The following is a 19,206-nucleotide window of genomic DNA, read 5'->3' as shown; positions in this document are numbered from 1 at the left end:
GAAGACTGCTCCTCCCGTCATGCCCAACCGTCTGCACTGCACACCCTCACTGGGAGGTTTGGCCCTTGTCGTCGGACACGGGACGGGGTCCTGCCCTTTGAGGCCATGTTACGCTCCCAGCCCCAGCCCTCTCTCTCACCAGGCAGAACCCCACAGAGCGGTCCTCCTCCTTGCTGACCCCGCAGCCACAAACAGGCCTGCTCCAGCCCCAGGACAGCACCGGTAGAGGCCGTCAGCAAATACGGCCCGAGAGACGGCCACTTCACAGCACAAAATCACCCAGAGCCGCCTGAGAGTGAGTGGCAAGCACCGGGGACGGCAGTGGCACGGCTGCATGCGGAGAACACACATCCATGCAGACAACAACACTGAGCAGACTCTCACACAGACGATGACCCTGACCTGGCAAGCAGGGGGTGCCCCACGGCCTCCTGCAGCAGCCGTGCTAGGAGCTGAAGGCCCAGGCTAGGCTAGACTTCCAGCTACGTCCCAAGAGCAGCCATCGCTGACGGTGCAGGCTACAGACCCCAAGGAGAGGGCACTGCAAAGGGTGCACATACCTGATCAGTTCTCTTTAGAGGTACTGTAACTCTGCCCAGTACAACACTGGACTGCTGCTGTCTACCCACTCGGCAGCATGACTACACACAGGCACCCAAAGAAACGGAGCAGGAAAGGGCTGATCAGGTTAGGAAGCAGAGCCTCTGTGACAAGGCGGGAAGAACTGCTGGGAGCAAAGGAATAAGCGCTCTTGAATGCCTTCCGTCCCCCCGCCCCCAGCAGCAGAGAGCTCTCTCTTCACCCGCGCCGTCGAGCAGGGGAGCTCTGCATGCAGCAGGGGCTGGGAGCACCGTGTGCAGGCAGGAGGCTTTAGTGAGGGTTTGGCAATTCCAGCAGCCCTGGCCCTAACGTGGGCTGGGAGGTGGGGAGTTAACAAAGGACACAGGCGTGTGCTTGTGCGACAACCCCCATCGCTGAGCAGCTATCAGAGAGGCGGCCGTGTGAGTCTGTAGCTTTGAGAACAACATGAAGTCCTGGGGCACCTTATAGACTAGCAGATATTTTGGAGCAGAAGCTTTCGCGGGCAAAGACCCGCTTCATCAGATGCATGAGTGGGGGGTGGTTTCAGGGGGTATTTAAAGAGCGGGGTCCCAGTAAGAGGGAGGCCAGAGCTGACAGGGTCTCTTCAGCAAGATGGAAATGGCCCAGTATCAATAGTATGTATCAAAAGAGTTAAAAACAAGTCAGATCAGACGGGGGATGTGAGCCTTTGTCAGAGTCTAATGGGGAGATCTTAACACCCAGGGCACAGAAGCTGCCTTTGTAAGCTGCGAGCCACTCCCAGTCTCTGTTTAATCCTTGGTTAATGGACTCAAATTTGCAAATAAACTGCAGCTCAGAGATTCCTCTGTCCATTTGATTTTTGAAATTTATTTGTTTCAGGACTGCCACCGTTAAATCTGCTACTGAGTGTCCAGGGAGACTGAAGTGTCCCCCACAGGCTTCTGTACATTACCATTCCTGACGTTTGATTTGTGTCCATTTATTCTTTTACGGAGAGACTGTCCAGTTTGGCCAATGTAAATTGCAGTGGGGCATTGCTGGCACATGATGGCATATATGATATTAGTAGGTGTGCAGGTAAAGGGGCCCCTGATGGTATAGTTGGTGTTAGGTCCTGTGATAATGTCACTGGTGTAGATATGTGAGCAGAGTGGGCAGTGAGGACTGTTGCAGGGGCTGGTTCCAGGCCCAGAGCCACTGGTTTGTGGTTTGTAGCGGCTGATGAGGATTTAAGGTTGGCAGGCTGAATAGACCGGGTCAGCTCTGGCCCTCCCTTTTTCTGGGACCCTACTCTTTAAAAACCTCTCTGAAACCACTCCCCACTCATGCATCTGACGAAGCAGGTCTTTGCCCACGAAAGCTTATGCTCCAAAATATCTGCTAGTCTACAAGGTGCCACAGGACCTCTTGTTGTTCTCATCGCTTAGCAGAGCGCGCTTGGGAAGTGGGGGAGGAGCTACATTACAAGCTGAACTCCTGTCAGCTCCCGCTTCCCTTCCTCCACCCTTCACATCGTCTGCTCCAGTGGTGGCAGGTCAGCACTGAGCCTCCACTCTGGCCCGGCGCGCGGTTTTGTTAACACAACTCGAGTGAAACGCAAGATCTGCCCAAGGCCTCTCGGCAAGTGTGGGAACTCCCGGAGTTCCGTCTCTAGGACGGCTCAGCCCAAACTCTCTGTCCCTCTTTCTCCATCCAGCAAGGAAGCTGCTCCTGCCTCCCCATCTGGGAAGGGTAATGAGTTACTTGAAACACTACATCAAACGCACTGGCAGCCCTTTCCCAGGAGGCCCATCCCACACTAGCAGAGTCAGGGCTCCCGATCATGCCGTCAGCCTGGTACGTCGATCTTCTCCTACCTGCACAACCAGTACAAAACGGATATTCAAACATACAGTTAGACCCAGGGTACAGAAAAGAGCAGAGAGCATGACCAAAGGATTGGAAAACCTGCCATCTACTGCCGGACTCTGAGAGCTCGCTCTGTTTAGCGTAGCAAAGAGACGGCTAACGTGACGTGATCTCATTCCGCAAGTACCTATGTGAGAAGTAAATGTTGGAGAACAGGCTCTTTCATATAGGAGACAAAGGTCTACCGAGAGCTGTTGATGGAAGCTGAAGCTAGACAAACAGAGGCTGGAAATAGGGCAGATGTTGTTAACAGTGAGGGTCATTAGCCCTAGGAGCAACTCTCCAAAGGCCAGGGTGGCTTCACCAGGATGGGCTATTTTTAAACCAAGGTGGGCTGTTTTCACTAAGAGCTCTGCTCTGATTCAACCACAGCTATTGGCCCTGAAACAGGGATCCATTCACATAGGTCTCTGGCTTGTGCTCTCAGGAGGTGTGGCTGGATGACCAAAATGGTTCCTTCTAAACTTGGAATCTCTGAGAAACCACCCCTCACCAATGCTCTTGGGGACCCAGCTCCCCGCACCCACCGGCCCCATCCCCTCTAGCAGGGAGAGCTGGGGAGAAGCGAGGGGCTTCACAGGTGAACCAACAAGGGAAGTGAATGTGACAGCTGAGGCTCCTGTGCCAAGAATGCCCCAATTAACCTCTCCAATGGTGGTTGGGTGATCTCCAGGAACTCTGTTGTATCGGTGCTTCCAGATGCCCAACTGGTGAGGCCAGCACCAGAGGAGATCTTAGCAACCATCTTGCCTAACCTGGGCAAAAGAGGCCATAGTATCTCACCCAGTGATCCCACAGAAATAATTGATGGGAAGTTATTGGACATGCCTTGAATCCCTTTCACCTAAAAGGCTTAAATCCCATGGAGCATGAACCTGGCCAGTGGTAGCCAGGGGACACCTGGTTATTGTTTTCCTCGCATCTCCCACTTCCCCTAATCTAACAATAAAGAAAGTTCTAATGGCTGTACCGGGCCTGGTGCAGAACTAACAAACACCATGCTCTGGGCTAAGCATTTTAAGTGCCATCCAACCGCCTGCCTCCTGCAGCTCACGTAGGGCTACATACAATGCTTAATTCTTGCACAGAGAGTGGCTGCGAACAGGGTGAGGGTAACGCTGAGCAGGCACTCTTTCCAGTACTTTCCCAAGTATTACTCACAGTGGGAATTGTTTTATTTTCACCTTAAATATCCCAAAGAGAGCCCCTTTATTTACAACAAAATTCCGTGAGATTCTGTGAACATTAAACACGGGAAGAATTTTAACCATCGAAGACGTTAAAGGATTTAAGTTATGCTCATTAGAAACAGCATTTGTGTCCATCCTCATCAGCCAAACCGGCTGAGAAAGGCGTTCTCTAACTTCCCACGCAGTTACCCGCCATGGCCACTGTTGTAAAATAGGGATCTGAACCCCACAAGCAAGGAGGGAGCCACTATTTACAGAGGGCTTCCCCAGGAGTGCAGCCATGGAAGTATACTGCCTAAAAGAGCTCTGGAAGTAAGAAAGCCCAGAACAAGAGGCCTCACGGCAGAGAAACCTGGTGATACGGTTTAGATGCATGACTGAGGATGAGACCAAGAAAGGTGTTTGATGAGATCCCACTGTGCAGAGAGAGAGAGATCCACAGCTTGGGGACACTGGGGCTACGTCTACACATGCAGCCAACATCGAAATAGTCTATTTCGATGAATAACGTCTACACGTCCTCCAGGGCCGGCAACGTCGATGTTCAACTTCGACGTTGCTCAGCCCAACATCGAAATAGGCGCAGCGAGGGAACGTCTACACGTCAAAGTAGCACACATCGAAATAGGGATGCCAGGCACAGCTGCAGACAGGGTCACAGGGCGGACTCAACAGCAAGCCGCTCCCTTAAAGGGCCCCTCCCAGACACAGTTGCACTAAACAACACAAGATACACAGAGCTGACAACTGGTTGCAGACCCTGTGCCTGCAGCATAGATCCCCAGCTGCCGCAGAAGCAGCCAGAAGCCCTGGGCTAAGGGCTGCTGCCCACGGTGACCATAGAGCCCCGCAGGGGCTGGAGAGAGAGCATCTCTCAACCCCCCAGCTGATGGCCGCCATGAAGGACCCAGCAATTTCGACGTTGCGGGACGCGGATCGTCTACACGGTCCCTACTTCGACGTTGAACGTCGAAGTAGGGCGCTATTCCTATCTCCTCATGAGGTTAGCGACTTCGACGTCTCGCCGCCTAACGTCGAAGTTAACTTCGAAATAGCGCCTGACGCGTGTAGACGCGACGGGCGCTATTTCGAAGTTGGTGCCGCTACTTTGAAGTAGCGTGCACGTGTAGACGCAGCTTGGGTGAGACATGGATCAGCTGATCACCATTCTGCCCCTTATCGTGGCTACGCCAGTGAAGTCATCAACGCATTTCACAGCCATTCAGTTTTCAGTTCCTAGGAACCTGGTGCTTAAGGAAAGTCCCTGGAGCACAGGGAGAACACCAGCTCGTCCAGACCAGTGCTCTGTACCACTCCCTTCCCTACGGGGTCTCTTACCACGCTTCTGACCCCCCCACCGCCTGGCTGGGCCCTGAGTGATGTGCCTGGCATCTCTCATCCTCTCCCAGCAGCGGAGCTGTGTGCACAATGGAACGTTTTGTTTCTGTTGAGGTTGGGGATTTTTTGTGCATATTGCCGAGGGTTTAGGGTAGAGAAAGTCAAGCCAAAGGTGGTGGCTTTGCAGGCCCTTGCTTGAACTGTTGCCCTCGGAGGCTAGGAAAAAAGAAGTCCTTGGCTTGTTCTGCTGTGGCTAAAGGAGGAAAGAGCCCAGCTGTGATTTCTGTGAGGTGGAAACCTGCCCACAAGGATCAGGCCCTCCCAGTCCTTTCAGCTAGGGACCACAGACCACTGGCTGGGGTGGGGCCAATCTCGCGGCACACGTGGGCTTTCAGCTGCCTGGCAAGGAGAGCAAAACGGTATCAGATTTGCCTCAGTGGTAGTGTTGGGAAGACTGCGAGAGGATGGAAGGGCAAAGCGCTCAACTTAGAGATCAAAGTCCCCCCTCCCAGGGCGCCCTCTGACTTTCCAGTCTGTGGATGGAACGAATTTGCTATGTGGCCAAGACATGTGCGGAAGTGCACCACTCTGTGCCGTGGGCACTCTGCTAATCAGCTGGGCAGCACCCGAATCTCTTGGGTGGCCGCCCGAGCACTCAGCCTACAGGGAACCCTTCCCTCCCCCACCCCGGGAGTGCAGCCGTGCTGGTTCTGCGCCCAGTCCTGGTGTAAGTGAAGTGTAACTGCTGTAAAGTCAATGGGCGTACACCAGCGTAAAGCCACTTGGAGACCAACACTGAGAACTGCCAGGGAATTCAAGCCAGCAACGGCCTATCTGGGTTCTCACAGGGCTGTTAGCAGGAGCCTTACCCGGAGGACTTGATGGGTCTTGGGTAGACGCAAAGCAACTGGGCTGGAGCTGCAGCTCACCATGTGTCTGCCCACCCATCTCAGTCAATGGGGGCACACAGGAGCTGCTCTGCTCTGAGGCTACCTAGAGCAGACTCTGCCTCTGCCAGCTTTGGACAGTGACCTGGGCCGAGTGGGCAGCCAGGGCCTGCAGCGTGGCCTGGAGGGGAGAGTTCTGGCCTGGGGTGGAATTCAAGTCATGCGGGAGATGCTTTGGGACTGGAACTCACCGCAGAAATCAGTCAGTTTCTGAAGGTTGTCTCCCAGCTCCGCTGTGACCGTCAGCGCCTGCTTCACTTTCAGGTTGGTTTCCCTATAATAAAAGCATGAGTCAAACTCACACGTGACCAGTCCCACTTCTGGTCCTGGCACCGATCTTATCCTTTACAGTCCAGCTGCAGCTTGCAAGGTCTGCGGGTGACACTTCCTTACTCTACACTGTGCGTTTTCAGAAATAAGTTATTTCGATGTTCTAACACCAGGCCTTTGCCCACGAAAGCTCATGCTCCAAAATATGTTAGTCTATAAGGTGCCACAGGACTGCTTGTTGTTTGTGAAGAGACAGACTAACTCGGCTACCCCTCTGATAACTGTGCCTCTAGTGCTCAATAGCCCTTACTTAAAAAGGTGAAATGAGATCTGACCCTGCAGGAACCCTGGGATCTAGGCCTGGGACAGGAGAATGTGTCCTGGGCAGAGATCTGTTCTCTCACCAGAAAACAGAAGATGCTTTTCCGGGAGGCGATGCTGAAAGAGCATTCTGCAGTAGGGTTAGAATACACGGCTGTGTGCCCTCAGGTCTCCTGGTGCGAACAGCCAGATCTCTGGGGATTCGTCTCTGGTTGAGGCAGCGCCAAGAACACAGAAACAGCTGGGCCTCAAGACACCAGAGTCACCCCGTCAAACTGAGCCTTGTTTGCAGCCCGACTCACTTACCCATCCAATTCAGCTGTCTCGATGTACGTCAGGCTGTGCGGCTCACTGCTTGAGAGTAACAGCAAATCAGCCTGCACACAAATAAAATCAGAGCAGGACGAGCTTAGGGCCACGGAGATGCGATCTTGCAATCTTGGCACAGAGGCCAGTTCCACGACACTGAACGTGCATTTGAAAATCTCTGAGCCTGTTAGCGTCACTCCTCGCTAAATCGTGCCTTTATTATGAGGAGTAATTACAAAGAGACGCAGCAAACTGCGCTCACTCACCGTCACAAAGTTGTTGTTCTCCAGTTTTATGATGTCTCCCACCTGGATATTCATCCATTTATCATCCTTCAATCTGCAAGAGAGAGAGTCACAGAGTGGAGAGTGCTCCAGGTCCTGGGAGAGTCAGTAACATCAGGACATGACGGTGAGCTGTCGGGGGCAGGGACCGTCATTCTGATCTGTGTCTGTCCAGCACTTAGCACAAAGGGGCCTGGGGCCACAACAGGCCCCTGGTCAGTGCCTGTATAAATCCATAACAAACTGGAGAGGGTCACACACACATGCAGTTGACAAGCAGGCTCCAGAATATGAACCTAGCACAGATACGGGCTTTTCCTTCGCTTCCGGGAAGAGAACCCCCTCTCTGCTTTCAGCAGATACTGCTAAAAGCACTTAGAAACAGACCTAGTTCCATAAGCTGTCTATATCCCCACAAAGAAAAGCAGATGGTACAAAGGCAGCTCTGGCTGTTGTGGGTCTAATGTCAAAAAGGGCAGCAGCCCAGCTGCAACGGCTGCAGGTGCATTTGTGCTGATCGGTCCTAGTCATGGCTATCTTATGCTCAAAACAAGATGCTGAGGCCCCTGGCTCATACACAAAGAAGAATTTCTGCACGTGCAGAAACGTAAGAGGTGAGCGATTGCCCGATTAGGTTTGCAGGCAGACTTGGTATTTGCTCTGATCTGTGTCCTAGTGGAGTCATCAGTAAAACTCCACTTGGGTTCAATGGGAGCAATGCTGGTATCGGCCCCCCAGCAGCGAGACAGGTGAAGGGAATTCTGCGTATTGCTTCGTAAGCACTTCTGCTCAGTGGAGATGGAAGTGAGCGTGTGATTGGAAATACCAACAGCTACCGCCCAGTGTGAGTTTCCAGCTTTATCGAATGACCTGTACCCTTGGGCGGTGCTTGCACAATACGCTGGTGTCTACAGCATTGTGCACAGCAGAATCATAGACACATAGAACACTAGAGCTGAAAGGGACCTTGAGAGGGCATCGAGTCCAGTTCCTGGCCCTCACAGCGGGACCGAGCATGGTCTAGACCGTCCCCAATAGGTGTGTCTAACGTGCTCTTAAATATCTCCAGCGATGGAGATTCCACAACCTCCCTTGGCAATTTATTCCAGTGTTTAATCACCCTTACAGGAAGCTTTTCCTAATGTTCAACCTAAACCTCCCTTGCTGTGGTTTAAGCCCATCGATCCTTGTTCTGTCCTCAGGGGCCAAGGAGAACAATTTTTCTCCCTCATCCTTGTAACTCTCTTTGGTGGTACTTGAAAATGGCTGTCATGATCCCTAACATTGGTCAACCAAGTACTTCACCTTTGTCCTCAGCACTCGGGTCTTGGTGGGACAGACAGCCCAGAACTCACCCACTTGCCACAAAAGCTTAGGGCCCTAGCACCTGAGCAAAAGGAAAATCATTTCTAACATGCTTTTCTTCAAAAGCGTTTGGTGCTGGTTCTCATCTGCAGCTGAGGGGACCCCGCAAGCCCCACGGCTGGCAGCCAGCTGGGGCACAGAGCCCCAGCCACAGAAATCCAAGTAAGGGTCCAGAAGGAGAGGACCCCACAGCCCTGCGGGTGGGGCACAGAGCCCTGCCAGCAGCCTCAGCCATGGGCACTCCATCTCAGGGATGGGGGAAACTCCACAGCCTTGCGGCTGGGGCCCAGAGCCCCCACCGGATGCCTCAGCTGCAGGAATCCCACCGGTGGGAACATTCATGTGGAGGTGCCAGTACACAGAACCGGCACATACTGCCATAACAAAAAAGCCCTGGCTAACACTAGGGAGCCCGACACAGAAGGGAGCAGTTTTGATTCCACCCTGTAGATGGCAGTGTGTGTGTGTGTGTGTGTGTGTGTGTGTGAATGCGCATACTGTAGTCGTTAATTTAACTGTGAAGTCTGTGCTGATTGGGTCTAGTTCTATCTGCTCAGGGATTAATAATTAACCCAACCAACGACACAGGGGACTGCAGTCATATCTGGGACATCTGGGATATTTCACTAAACGATCAGTCGTTGCCAAAGTGCACAGTTGGTATCTCCCGTTTAAAATCTGTAGCCCGACTTGGTGGCTTTAGTACCTGCACTGACCAAGGGGGGCACCTTTTCCTGCTCATTAACCAGCTGTGCTCACCAGACAATAGCACACCACTCTGCAAACACCTCACTTTCCTGGGAAGACTGTCGGGAACAGGCGGCGGCTGCATAGTAAAATGGAGCTCTCTTGCTGGGCATGGGGGAACAACTACTCTGGAGCATGTTGCACACTTTGGGGTCCCATAAAGTGATACAAACACAAAACCTCCATTTTCTCCAGTGGAAGCAGAAGGGAGACAACAGGATTCACATAGCACAGAATTTGAACTGTCACATGCGTTGCATCTGTCAGAAATTTTGATCTTTTGCAGAAGCTTCTCCCAGAGACAAACCTTCACCCCCAAGTTCCAGCGAAGAAATAAGATTTACCTGCCATTAATCAGCACCTGGACCAGACGGTTATTGACGTGATTGTCGCTTTTGTGTCGATTCTGAAAATCATAAAGTAGATCAGGGTGCTAGCAGAAACTTTGCAGAAACCCAGTGCGTGTGATCAGAGGGCAAAGCGATCCCACTTCAGCATTCCTGCCCAGCTGGGGAAATGCTGAAAGCACAAATGCAAGCACAGAACGGTGCCATGACTCTTTCTATTTTCTTACCCCTCCTCTTTAGGGGAAACCACCTTCAGCTGGCGGAATGACTCAAAGACAGAAAAGGGGAAACTCCAGGGCCTTCCCTGCACAGTGGCTGTTGCCCCTGAGCCCAGCACCCAGTTCTTCTGGGTGCTTTCCAACAGTGTTCACCTGTGACCCAAGGCCTGTGGGGTCTCTCCCCCAGCACCAAGCCTCTGGAGTCCCTCCGCATTTTAGGCTGAAGAGTGAAGCCCATGTTTAACTGTGTCAGGATCTGGCCGCAGAGCTGGCAGTACAGAGACTGACAGGCAAGAGGTGGGCTGGTATGGAAAGGCCCACGCTAAGGAGAAAGATCGGGAGAGCCTGATGTGTCATTTAACCCAAAGCCCTACAAAACCCTGGGCTGGATTGGATGGCCACAGTCCTGCCAACAAGGTGCTGGGAGGATGATTTCACTGCTGCTCCATGCAGGGCCCAGAGGGGCTCTGGGTGTGTCCCTTATGTCTCAGGGCGATGCTTTGCTGCCCTTACTGCACCAGGATTTCAGAACTGCCCGCCCCTTGTGTGCCTGGACCAAACAAGCAAGGTGTCTGGAGGAGCGCAGAAATGCTGTGCCAATGCCCATGTCACAAGAGCTTGGAAAGGCCTCAGCACCAGGCCCTGCCCCACTCCCATTGGAGCCAACGGGACTTTTACCATCACCCCCAACTGCCTCCCCAGAGCACCTTCCGAAGGAGCCCTGCAATGGGGTCTGGGTTCTGAGCCAAGATTTTCCAACTTGGGAGCCTGAGATCAGATTCCTCCCTGCATAGTCTGGCATCGATTTCGGGACCGTTGTGCCCCTGGAAGGCAACGGAGCTGTTCGTGCTCAGGACTTCTGAAGACGCCAGCTGCTTGCTTAGGGGATTCAGTGTGGATGTTGGGCCCTGACTGCTGTGCCCTGGACTGACCATGGACAAACTCTGCAATCATCTGCCCCCAGCTCTATTTACTGCGTTTCTCATCAGTCCTGGCCCTGGAGAGCTGCAGGCGTGCTCTGAGCTAAGGGATGGAAGTTCAAAGAACTTACAAAGTCATCAATGGCATCCTTGACACCCGACACAGCAAGCACCAGCACCAGCGGCACCACTGTTGTAAACCACGACAAGGAGGAAATCTGTGGGATGAGCTGCGGGAGAGGAAAAGCCAGGGGTTAACAGCTGTGCAGCCAACGTAACAAACAAGTGAACAAAGACCACGCTGGGATCCCAGGGAGGCTGCTGAAAGCTCTGACCCTGCACACAAACCTCAGCGAGAGCTGGACATTCTGTGCCATCGTTACACACAAAGCCGCAAAGGAAAATTGCTCCTCAGATTCCTGCAGGATGTACAAAGGCACTGGGGGCTGGGGGAACGGAGAGGGTTTATTTCCCGCCAGGCTTTTTCTATTAGAAATATCAAAACCCAACTTCTGTCTTTGCTGGAGGACTTCAGCACTGACTGTCAGAGACCTGGGATGGTGGCTTCTCAATGGGCTGAGATGTGGCCGGCCTTTCCCCTGTCTTTGATTGTGGAGGGTGGGAGACCAAGTTGTAGCCCTGCCCACACAATAATGAAACTGATCTCACTCATTTTTTTCCTGGTAAAATGCCCATTGTGGACATAGTTACAGTGGTGAACATGTGTCTTTTCCCCAGTATAATTAACCCCCTTCCTATACAGGGATAGCTCCCTTGGCATAAGCACCTTCACACAAAGATAACTGCATCCCGCCAGGGGATTGTGTAATGAGTCTATACCAGTTACAGCAAAGCAGACAAGCCCTCAGCACGGGAGAGAGGCAGCTTGGGATTCCACGTTCTGCTCCACTGTCCTTTCCAAGTCCTACAAAGGGTGCCAACGCCCTCAGAGTAAACGGAGAATGGGCACAGGAGATGGTCTCTGTAACAGGAGGTGCTGGGGATGGACAAGCAGGTGGGGGGAAGCTGACAGGTAAGGACCATGAGCCATCTCCATGAGCCCATCGTGAGCAAGGCAATGGAAAAGCAAAAACATTTTATCTGCGGTTCACCTTCAACAGCTCCGCAGAAGACACGGCTGAAGAGTCTAGAGGAACTAGCCTGTAAATCTCACCTACAGATTACAGACAAGCAGCCCTAGAGTCACACACCAGGACCAAGGCTTCAGTTGTGGCTGAGAAGGCACTTCCACCATCAGCCTGTTTTTTAGGTTCTTATCATTCCCTGAACAACGTCCTCCCTGAGGTTCAATGCCCAGGTTTGCTCTCCGTGCACAGGAGAGGTTTTAAAGTCAAGTAAAATTCTGCCGTCATTTCTGAGCTGCCCAAGTGTGGCAAAGGTGATTCTAACAGGTGGTGTTCCTGGCTTCCTTGTGCCTGCATGGCTCTAAAAAGACAAACTAGAAACATTCAACTCGCCCTAGGACCCGTCCTCCGTGAGGGCCGTACTCTCTAACGGGTAAGGGAGGTGGTGTGACAGTTACAAAGTACAGGGACTTATCAGTGTTTCAGCAAAGTACAAAGGTGCAGAGGTGCTGATACAGCTTTGTGAGATATGCTCAGGTTTAGGGCAGAGCCACATTACAATCAAGATGGGCAAACTTCAGGCCAGGGTCCCCTATGAGTTCTCCAGCGGTACCTTCTGCTACCACCTCCTCCCTGCTTTGAGCAGAAAGCAGCAGGCTGCCCCATTTGGTGTAAATTAACATCATGCTTCTTGTTGCAACACACTGGGGCTCAAGGAAATGTGAATCTTAGCAAGCCAGCTCTCTTCTTTTATGCCACGGTGGGTACCAGCAGTTTGTCTTTGAAGGGTAAGGACAGGTTTCACTGGGTGCTGAAGAAGGAAGCCACCCAAGGGAACCAACTAGCAGGCAGCAGTGCTCACCTGCAGAACAGGAGATGAAAAATGGACACACCCCTTGTAAACATTAACTAAATCTTCCCCTCCCTGGGCTCCAGCCAGTGTGTCTAACAGGGAAGCACTCCTGCCAGAGGGGGGACTCCACCTTGTTCAGCAGAGCTCAGCAGAACAAGTTTCCTTTCTTGCCAGTTTTATGCCTCTGCTCAAGGGGTTTATAAGATGCTCACTGACTTTATGTGCACAGCTGGTGCCTTATTCCAAGTCAGCCAATGGCCAGGCACCGCGGAGAGGCAAGACAGCTTGTTAAGGAGGCGAGTGAATTCATACCTGCAGAATCAGCAGGAACAGAAAGTAGGCATTGGCTATTCGCTGGAACTGCTCAAACAGGTTGAGAGGCAGGAAAGTGAAGAAATTATACTTCGACGTCTTGATGGAATTATTCTGTGGAACCAAGAAGCAAACAGACGGATGGTAAAACAGGAAGAGAGATTGCAGCACAACCCGGTTCAGCAGAATCGTACGGGTCTAAGTTTAGCAATAACATTGTCCACAGCAGCCACTCAAAAACATTTCCTTTCGCCCAAGTCACTCACACCGAATTCTGATAAACAGACCGAATTCTTTGGGGACCCAGTACAGTTACTGTAAGTTTGTGACATTGCGGCACCAGGTGCGTATGACTCACACACACACACACACACACACACACACTTCCTTCTATTGTAGGTGACACATTGGTGTTCTCTTTGTGACTGGCACATAATGAAGGTGTTGTGTTTTGTTTGATTCTGGTTGCACCCACAATAAGCTAAGTGCTTTCCAAACCGCAAACCGGGATCAATGCAGCTGCTCCTCTGTAGGACTCCAGACAGACAGACAGACAGACAGCAGGCTGGGAGACAGAAGCGCAGTAGAAGGGTAGTGTGGTCAAGGCATTGAGTCATAGAGTTAATGCAGTGTTAAAAATACAGAAGCTCTGTAAATGATCCTTAATGATCGACAGGGAAGAACTAGCAGGAGAAATCATAGTGGGTGGCAACCTGGGCTGCAGTGATCATGAGATGGTAGATTTCAGGATTCTGACAAAAGAAAGAGAGGTGAGCAGTAACATACAGACCCTTGCTTCCAGAAGAGCAGGCTGCGGCTCCCTGGGAGATCTGATGGGCAGGACCCCCTGGGAAGCTAATATGAAGGACAATCCAGGGAACTATAGACCCGTCAGCCTTACCTCAGTCCCTGGGAAAATAATGGAGGGAATCCTCAAGGAATCCATTTTGGAGCACTTGGAAGAGGGGAAAGTGATCAAAAGTAGCCAACAAGGATTCACCAAGGGCAAATCCTGCCTGACCAATCTGATTAGCTTCTATGACGAGGTGACAAGCTCTGTGGACATGGGGAAGTCAGTGGATGTGATATACCTTGACTTCAGCAAGGCTGTTGATACGGTCTCCCACAATATTCTTGTCCATAAGTTAAGGAAATATGGATTGGATCCTTGGACTATAAGATGGAGAGAAAGCTGGCTTGATGGTCGGGCCCAACGGGTTGTGGTCAATGGCTCAATATCTGGATGGCGGTCTGTTTCAGGCGGAGTGTTGCAAGGCTCGGTTCTGGGGCCAGTGTTATTCAACATCTTTATTAATGACCTGGATGAGGGACTGGGTTGCACCCTCAGCAAGTTTGCAGATGACACAAAACTAGGGGGAGAGGTAGATTTGTTGGAGGGTAGAGAGAATCCAGAAGGACCTGGATAAATTGGAGGACTGGGCCAAAAGAAATTTGATGCGGTTCCATAAGTAAAAGTGTAGAGTCCTGCACTTGGGGCGGAAGAATCCCAAACATTGTTACAGGCTGGGGACCGACTGGCTCAGCAGCAGTACGATGGAAAGGGACCTAGGGGTTATGGTGGATGAAAGGCTGGATATGAGTAAACACTGGGCCCTTGTAGCCAAGAAGGCTAACGGCATACTAGGGTGCATTAGGAGGAGCATTTTGAGCAGATCTAGAGAAGTAGTTATTCCTCTTTATTCAGCACTGGTGAGGCCACATCTGAAATAGTGTGTCCAGTTTTGGGCCCCCCAGTATAAAAAGGATGTGGATTTGCTGGAGCAGGTTCAGCGAAGGGCAACAAAAATGATTAAGGGGCTGGAACACAAGACCTGTGAGGAGAGGCTGAGGGATTTGGGCTTGTTTAGTTTACAGAAGAGAAGACTTAGAGGTGATTTAATAGCAGCCTTCAACTTCCTGAAGGGGAGCTCTAAAGAGGAGGGTGAGAAACTGTTCTCAGTGGTGTCAGATGGCAGAACAAGGAGCAATGGTCTGAAGTTGAAGAGGTAGAGGTGTAGGTTGGATATTAGGAAAAACTACTTCACCAGGCGGGTGGTGAAGCATTGGAATGAGTTGCCTAGAGAGGTCACGGATTCTCCATCCCTTGAGGTTTTTAAGTCCCAGCTGGACAAGGTCCTGGTTGGGATGACTTAGTGGGGGTTGATCCTGCTTGAAGCAGGTGGCTGGACTAGATGACCTCCTGAGGTCCCTTCCAGCCCTGTGATTCTGTAAGTTCAGGAGAACTGGCAGTATTTTAAAGAGGTCTTACCGAAGACACTGGAACAAACCATCCTGATGTGCAGTAAGAAAAGTAAATATGGGAGGCAACCAGGTTGGCTTACTAGGGAAATCCTTGGAGAACTTAAACTCCAAAAGGATGTGTATAAGAAGTGGCAACTTGAACAGTTGACTAAGGAGGAGGATAAATCTATGGCCGGAGAATGCCGGGCGGGGGCAGGGAGTGGTAATCAGGAAAACGAAAGCACAACTGGAATTGCAGCTGGCAAGGAATGTAAAGGGCAACAAGAAGAGTTTCTCCAGACATGTTCTCAATAAGAGGGTGATCAGGGAGGGTGTGTGGCCGTTACTGGATGAGGGAGGTAACCTGGTGAAAGATGATGTGGGGAAGGCTGAAGTACTCAATGTTTTTTTTGCCTCAGTCTTCATGGACAAGTTCAGCTCCCAGACTACAGCACTAGGCAATGCACTATGGGAAGGAGGTGGGCAGCCCTCGGTGAGGAAAGAACAGATTAAGAGCTATTTAGAAAAGCTGGAGGCACACAAATCCATGGGTCTGGATTTAATGCACTGAAGGGTACTGAGGGAATTGGTAGATGTCATTGCAGAGCCTTTGGCCAGTAGGCATCCTTCAGTCTGCATAGACTATGGATCGCACCCTTTAAAGTTTCAATTGAGGGCTTAATTTACAGCGTCTACTGTGACTATGAAGACCCACACGAGAGTGACAGTCCTTGCTGCATCTCTTGCAGATGTGGTGGGTGTCTGGCAAGTCCTTATTGTGCTTTCTGTGCGCTCGCTTCTCCTCTGCTAGCTGTCTGATCCTCATCTCACCCTTCTGAAGGCCTTTGTGTAACCCCTACCTCCATCTGCTGCGGTCGTCTGCTAGTTCTTCCCAGTTGTCCAGCTCGATGTCTACCTCTCTGAGGTCTCTCTTGCAGACATCTTTGTAGCGCAACTGGGGGCGTGCGGGAGGTCTTTTGCCAGAGGCTAGCTCACCATACAGGATGTCTTTTGGAATCCTTCCATCATTCATCCTGTGGACGTGGCCAAGCCAGCGGAGCCGACGCTGCCTGAGGAGGGTGTGCATGGTTGGGATTCCAGCTTGCTCAAGGACGGCGGTGTTGGTCACTCTGTCCTTCCATGATATTCCAAGGATGTGCCTGAGGCAGCGCAAGTGGAAGACGTTCAGCCTCTTTTCCTGGCGGGCATACAGGGTCCAAGTCTCGCTGCCATAAAGGAGGGTGCTGAGGATGCAGGCTCTGTAGACTTGCATTTTGGTGTGAGTGTACAGCTTGTTGTTATTCCACACTCTCTTGCTGAGTCTGCACAGAGTTGTGGCTGCTTTTCCGATCCTCCTATTTAGCTCAGTGTCCAACGACAGGGTGTCAGTGATGGTGGACCCGAGATAAATGAACACGAGGACGACCTCTAACATATAGTTGTCAATGCTGATTGATGGGGATTCAGCAACATCCTGACCGAGTACGTTTGTCGTCTTTAGGCTGATGGTAAGCCCAAAGTCCTTGCACGCTTTGGAGAACTGATCCAGCAGTTTTTGAAGCTGGTCTTCTGTGTGAGACACTACAGCAGCATCGTCTGCGAACAGCATGTCTCTGATGAGGACTTCTCACACCTTAGACTTAGCTTTCAGCCTTGCAAGATTAAACAGTTTCCCATCAGATCTTGTGTGCAGCAAGATGCCCTCTGTTGAAGATCCAAAGGCGTGCTTGTCCATTATCTTTGAAAACTTGTGGAGATCGAGAGAGGTCGCATATGATCAGGAAAAGGCAAATGTGGTGCCCACCTTTAAAAAAGGAAAGAAGGACAATCCAGGGAACAACAGACCAGTCAGCCTCACCTCAGTCCCTGGAAAAAATCATGGAGGGGATCCTCAAGGAATCTATTTTGGAGCACTTGGAAGAGGGGAAAGTGATCAAGATTAGTCAACATGGATTCACCAAGGGCAAGTCCTGCCTGACCAATCTGATTAACTTCTGTGATCAGGTAACTGGTCTGTGGACATGAGGAAGTCAATGGATGTGACATACCTTGACTTTAGCAAAGCTTTTGACGCAGTCTCCCACAACATTCTTGCCCATAAGTTAAGGAAGAAAGGATTGGATCCAGGGACAGAAGGATGGTTAGAAAGCTGGCTTGATGGACAGGCCCAACGGGTAGTGGTCAATGGCTCAGTGTCTAGCTGGCAGTCAGTTTCAAGTGGAGTGCACCAAGAATTGGTTCTAAGGCCAGTACTGTTCAACTTCTTTATTAATGACCTGGATGAGAGGATGGATTGCACCCTCACAAATTTGCAGATGACACTAAGGTAGGGGGTTGGGCAGATATATTGGAGGGTAGGGATGGGGTCCAGAGTCACCTAGATAAATTGGAGGACTGGGCCAAAAGAAAAATGATGAGGTTCAACAAGGACAAGTGCAGAGTCATGTTGAGATGAAAGAATCTCAAGCACTGTTACAGGCTGGGGACTGACTGGCTGAGCAGCAGTGCAGCAGAAAAAGACCTGAGGATTACAGTGGATGAGAGGCTGGAGATGAGCCAACAGTGTGCCCTTGTAGCCAAGAAGGTTAACGGCACATTGGGGTGCATTAGAAGGAGCATTTCCCACAGGTCTAGAGAAGTTATTATTCCCCTCTACTTGGCAATGGTGAGGCCACCTCTGGAGTATTGCATCCAGTTCTGGGCCCTCCAATAGAGAAAGGATGTGGATACATATGAGCGGGTCCAGTGGAGGGCAACGAAAATGATTAGGGGGCTGGAGCACAAGACTTATGAGGAGAGGCTGAGGGACTTGGGCTTGTTTAGTTTGCAGAAGAGAAGAGTGAGGGGGGTTTTAATAGAAGCCTTCAACTTCCTGAAGGGGAGCTCTAAAGAGGATGGAGAGAGGCTGTTCTCAGTGGTGACAGATGGCAGAATAAGGAGCAAAGGTCTGAAGTTACAGAGGGGTTGGAGTAGGCTGGATATTAGGAAAAGCTATTTCCCCAGGAGGGTGGTGAAGCACTGGAATGTGTTGCCTAGAGAGGTGATGGAATCTCTATCCCTAGGGGTTTTTATGTCCCGGCTGGACAAAGCCCTGGCTGAGATGACTTAGTTGCGGTTTGATCCTGCTTTGGGCCGGGGGCTGGACTAGATGGCCTCCCGAGGTCCCTCCCCGCCCTAGGCTTCTAGGTTGATTTGTCAGCAGTGGTCAGCTAGGTCTTTTCTAGGCCCCATGGCAGTAGTGAGCTTTTAGAAGGGATTTCAATGTACTTTTCCTCATTGCGAGAGTTTCTTGCTCCGATCCCCTGGGAGAGGAGCCGCAATGGTATGCAATAGAGCTGTGCCCCTGGGAAGGAGTCCAGTGCTGCTAGAAGAGTGGATGGGCCATGCAAGGCCAGGGTAGGGGCAATGCAAAGATCTGAATGCAGAACTGGGAAAAGTTCTGAAGGTTGCCAGGCTCTGTAACCTAAGTTCATTACCAAGCTCAAGCGTCAGAGAGGGAGCCGCGTGAGTCTGTATCTTCAAAACAACAAGAAGTCCTGTGGCATCTTATAGACTAACAGACTAACATCTGTTGGTCTGTAAGGTGCCTCAGGACTTCTTGTTGTTTACCAAGCTCAGACATCCCAGGGCACTGCAGAGACCTGCCCATTGGGTCGCTACGAGTGACTTACTGAGGCAGATCAGGGCCGGTTCTAGCCAATTGGCAGCCCTGGGCAAATTTCGGCACCCTCTTGAAAACGGCAGCCCCCAAAATAATCCTGAGCCCAGCGCTCCGCCCCAACTCTGCCCCCAGCAGCCAGCCCAATCCCGGAGCGCGCAGCACGGCAGAGGCCACCCAGGAGCACGTGCAGAGCCCGGGGGATGGTCTGGGAGCAGAGCGCATGCAGCACGGCGGGGGGCGTCCCGGGAGAGGAGTGTCAGCTCGAGAGTGCACAGCACAGGGGAAAGCTGGCTGCAGAGACAGCAGCCAAGCCCAAATCATGGGAC

The 19,206-nt window shown here is 51.6% G+C and overlaps 1 protein-coding gene across 3 annotated transcripts in view; it reads right to left on the bottom strand.

Annotated features, from left to right (window-relative positions):
* LOC142013901 (phospholipid-transporting ATPase ID-like) overlaps positions 1–19,206 on the bottom strand; it is a 127,761-nt gene that overhangs the window by 65,707 nt on the left and 42,848 nt on the right. For 2 of the 3 annotated variants that reach the window (XM_074995894.1, XM_074995896.1), the window contains exons 4-9: positions 12,979–13,092; positions 10,860–10,958; positions 9,588–9,649; positions 7,114–7,186; positions 6,845–6,915; positions 6,139–6,221 (exon numbers count right to left, since the gene is read on the bottom strand). In XM_074995894.1, the coding sequence (XP_074851995.1) occupies positions 6,139–6,221; positions 6,845–6,915; positions 7,114–7,186; positions 9,588–9,649; positions 10,860–10,958; positions 12,979–13,092 (502 nt within the window). The remainder of the gene's footprint in view (positions 1–6,138; positions 6,222–6,844; positions 6,916–7,113; positions 7,187–9,587; positions 9,650–10,859; positions 10,959–12,978; positions 13,093–19,206) is intronic. The other variant, XM_074995895.1, reaches the window with a different exon arrangement.

This window comes from Carettochelys insculpta, chromosome 5 (genome assembly GCF_033958435.1).
Source record: "Carettochelys insculpta isolate YL-2023 chromosome 5, ASM3395843v1, whole genome shotgun sequence".
NCBI classification, from domain to species: Eukaryota; Metazoa; Chordata; order Testudines; family Carettochelyidae; genus Carettochelys; species Carettochelys insculpta.
The sequence above is the reverse complement of the archived record's forward strand: the minus strand, read 5'-3'. Positions and strand labels throughout refer to the sequence as shown.